We start from the raw sequence: 4382 nt of genomic DNA on the forward strand, positions 1-4382 counted from the left end.
TTCCATTTGTTGTTGTAATTTCAGGGTTTTTATGGCACCTAAGCATTCAAATTGTGGGCAAGAGTGTCTTCAGTGTGTGTTGGATTGGTATATGCTTGGTTCATCAGGCGATGATGACGGAGAATCTTCATCTACCCAGATCTCGCTACCGCCTACGAGGATTGTACCTGACTCACTAAGTCCGTCTGATTTAGGCACTCAAGTGGGCGAAACGGAGTTCGATGATGCTTGCTCTTCCTATGTGCCAAATACACCTGGATTTGAAGAACTCTCCAATGAGACTGGCGATAATGAGCCTGATTTTGTGGTTCATGAAGAGAAAGTTGTTCTCCCTGAGCCTGACTTTTTGGTTTCCGAGCCTGAAACAGAAAGTTCAAAGAGGTTTAATGCTTATGTGAAGAGGTTCATCGATAGGCAAAATAAAAAGGAGGCTGCGGCCGTTGAGTTGGTAAAAAACTTTATCTCGACACTGTTATTTTGTTTTAAACGTTACTGTTGTTCATCTTATTGTTTATGTCGACGTTGTTTTTTCTGCTGGTGTTTTCTGCTGGTGTTTGCTGTTTATTTGGTATAATGAGCCTGAAGATGTTTTCTGATGGTGTTTGTTGTTAATTTGCTGTAAAAGTATAAATCATTTCGCTGTTTACTGTCTTCTGTAAAGTTGCTCTTGATACGGGTATTTTGTCTAGTCTTCTGTCTGATACCTAAACATGAGTCTTTTGTACTGGTTAACTTGATCTTTTGCAAGATGCTTGTTCATCTGTCTGATCTGTCTAACTGTCTGATGCCTGTTGTTGTTGTTGTTGTTGTTGTTGTTGTTTTGTACTGTACTGTCTCACTTGCTCAGTTGTCTTAGTTTTTGTATTGTCTCATATGCTTGTGTTGTTCATTTTCTAAATCTGAATTTGTCTACCGTCTTCTCCAGTGTACTTTCTGAATCTGTATGACGTTTAGGTTGCTCAGTGATGACAAAACCTTACTGGTTTGAGAGCTTTTGTACTTAAGTCAGTGGCTATTAGAGATTACAAAATAACTTCACTGTCTCACTTCTATTTTATGTCTGATGCATGTTGTTGATGTCTGCTGGTTGTTGATGTATGCTGGTTCTGATTGTTCAGTTGCTCTTTTTACAGGTTTTTTGTCTCTATTCTTCTGTCTGCTGGTTGTTTTGTTCATTTTCTGAATCTGTATGACGTTTAGGTTGCTCAGTGATGACATTCCTTACTGGTTTGAGAGCTTTTGTACTTAACTCAGTGGCTATTTGACAAAGGTAGTAAGGCCACCACATGGTATACCATTTGTTGGTGTGTCTGTAGGAGGCCTTAGTACCTTACACAACTCAATGATAAGGTCATTTAGGCCCGAGAGTTGTTTTAACAGTGTTGTTGTATGTACATCAGTGATGGTTCAATTTTTTTTGGACTGAGATGTTGCTCAGTGATGATGAAACCTTACTGGTATGAGAGCTTTGATGGGGCAAAAGTTATGTTCAGTGCAAATAAATTGAATTGAGAGTTTTGGTAAGGATTCCACCATAGTATTTTCAAGGTTTGTGTTATGCTTTTATTTGTTTATGTAGGAGGTCTTTCATATTCCACCACATGACAGTTTGAATGTAACACAAATATCTTGAAATGCTCTGGATTTAGGAGACCTTAATCATACAATATGAAGGCTCAGTGATGAGATTGCTAAATGCTTTGAGAGCTCCTTCCCTTTCATTACAAAATATTGTTCAGAACCATGCATAACTTGTCCATATTAGAGATTACAAAATAACTTCACTGTCTCACTGATGTTTATTATGTAAGCACTCCATAATAGGAATGCTTCCATTATAAACATTCATTACATTGCCAAAAGACCGTGACTTCAGTACATTACTTAAATATTTTACAACAAAATATGAATGTCTTCATTTGCATCTAGATTTGCTGATTTACTGCCATTGGTACAGTAATATGCTCTAAACCTTGATCCTTCCCTGCTGCATTTAATTCATGGAGACATTCCATTACAATGTCTTGATTTGCATCTAGATTTCTAGGCAATGTACCTGCTGCCCTTTGTGCTTTCTTGCCTAAATGTGGTAACTTGAAGTTATTATGGCCCTTATTTTTCAAGACTTCCAACATTACTGCTTGTAGACTTAACCACACATCATCTAGACATAAAGGAGGCTCTTCATCCCAAGCCTGTATAACATTGAACACTAATTGATCAACAGTTTTTGCCCTTTTCCTTTGCTGTAGTGTTTGAATTGACCTGAAAAATCCTAAGTCTAGCACATTCAAGTCAGGTGAGTTGGGGGGTTGTTGAGTCAGGGTTATGTTAAATCCGTCTGATGTAGCTGCAGTAACAAAGTCTTGATCAGTGCATCTAATATGGGGTTTTGCATTGTCTTGTTGGATGTTTATGTTCTTTGACATGTTTCGTGGCCACTTGCTTTTAATGGCTGGAAGTATTTTTGACATAAGCATATCTTTCACTACTTGTTTAGTAATGGATGCTATTGACTTTGTTTCCAAAGTCCCAGCTGGTCTGTTTTTTGAGTTTCTTTTTGCTGGATCCATGAAAGTAAAGGGAAATATTCCTATTTTCCCATCAAAAAGAAGTGTGCCATTTCCATCATATATTGGCCTTGAAACAGCTGACATGAACATGACTTTGGTAATGAAGCTCTTACTTTTGCATGACCTATATGGATTCATCTCTTCCATGAGAAGAAAAAACTTGGCTTGGTCTTGTGTGATGTAAAACCATTTCTCATCCATATGAATGTCATTTGACATTTCTTTAAACTTTAAAGAATTAGAAATTCTATCATACCTTAACTGTGAAAGAGCAAACCACATCCTGTGAAATTTGTTCTCATCCGTTAGTGAAGGCTTCAAGGCTGACGTGTGTGACCTTATTTTTTTTTGTTTAACCCAATTCTGAATTGTTGAAGGTGAGACTCCAACTGCCTTGCTAAATGTGATCAATGAAGTTCTTTCTCCCATTGGTATTGCTAGTATTCTTTCAACAGGAATTTCTATAGTAGGCCTTCCTTTCTTCCCTTTGATCTTTGAATGTAAGTCTAATTCATCACCATTTAGTCTCTGTCCTTTTGCAAGAGTCCATATTCGAAATATGGTTTTTCTGTCCACTCCAAACTGGTCAGCAACTTCCTGCATTTGACCTCTTTCTGGCCTGCCATTTTTAGTATGCTCGAATAAAATGCAGACAATTCTATGTCTTTGATCATTTGAAAGGTTTGGACCACGCATTTTTATTGTCGAATGAGCAAGTAAGTTTTACTCGTTTGAATACTGATTTGTGAATATATTTTGGACTGTTTTACTAACCTTTTTTTTGAGTGCAGTATGAAGCAAGAGAAAGAGAAGAGAAGAAAAAAAAAGAGGAAGAAAAAACTGAAGACATGAAAAAGAAATGAAGATGCTGACAAGTACTGCTTTGTGATGTTATCTAGGCTGAGTTGATGTAATTTGGGGGGAAAAAATGGGGGGAATATTTATGAGTGTTCAAATGCACTTTATCTTTGTAATTTTGGGGGGAAAACTAAACTCAACTATTGTAAACATATTACCTTAAACATATTTAACTAATCTAATTACTTTTTGGTTAACTATCAACAACTTGCAGATTTTGCATTACTTTCCAATTGTTTATTCCATTCCTTATTATTGGTGCCCAAATGAAATGGGGCAAACTTAGTTATTTGGAGGGAGTATAACAGTTGGACCCGAGAGCATGAAGTGAAGAATTATGGGCCTCTTGAGTGCTTGACTATGAAATTTCGATCATCAAACTCTATGGGCCTGGGCTTGGAAGCAATTGTTGGTCGTCGACTCAGGCCCTATTCTTTCTGGCTTATTTTCAGCCCATTTCAGTTCAGCTCAGCTCTATTCAGTTCAGTTCAACTCAGTTCAGTTCAGTTCAGCTTCATTCAGTTCAGTTCCATTCAGTTCAGTTCAGCTCAGCTCAGCTCCATTTAGTTCAGTTTAGTTCAGTTCAACTCCATTAAGTTCAACTCATTTCAGCTTTACTCATCTTAAATTTAATAGTTATTATTAATTTTTTTATCAATAATACTATTTTTTTTAATATTATGATAATAAACGTAACAAACTAACAATGATAATCACAATCAACAAGTGTTTTTGGTAGAATGAATTGTATCCTTCCATTAGAGAAATACTTGGTATTTATACAAGATAGGGATAAGGGGATTCAATGTATTGGCCTTGGGACTACAATAAGTTTGCCTTGGGACTACAGTAAGTCGACCTTGGGATTACGATAAGTCGGCCTCGGGTCAATGCTAATACACGGCCTAATACTCCCCCTCAAACTGGAGCATGGAGATCATGAATGCCCAG

At 37.1% G+C, this 4382-nt stretch overlaps 1 protein-coding gene across 1 annotated transcript; it reads right to left on the reverse strand.

Annotated features, from left to right (window-relative positions):
• Positions 1-1925: 1925 nt before the first annotated feature.
• On the reverse strand, positions 1926-3269 carry LOC141635189 (uncharacterized). The gene has a single exon (XM_074446698.1). The coding sequence runs from the start codon at positions 3267-3269 to the stop codon at positions 1926-1928; it is 1344 nt and encodes a 447-aa protein (XP_074302799.1).
• Between the last annotated feature and the right edge of the window lie 1113 nt (positions 3270-4382).

This window comes from Silene latifolia, chromosome 2, assembly GCF_048544455.1.
Source record: "Silene latifolia isolate original U9 population chromosome 2, ASM4854445v1, whole genome shotgun sequence".
Taxonomy (NCBI): domain Eukaryota; kingdom Viridiplantae; phylum Streptophyta; class Magnoliopsida; order Caryophyllales; family Caryophyllaceae; genus Silene; species Silene latifolia.

Bases quoted from the DNA above. Each gene is read 5' to 3' on its own strand.
- LOC141635189 (XM_074446698.1), bottom strand. From the start codon at position 3,269: ATGCGTGGTCCAAACCTTTCAAATGATCAAAGACATAGAATTGTCTGC.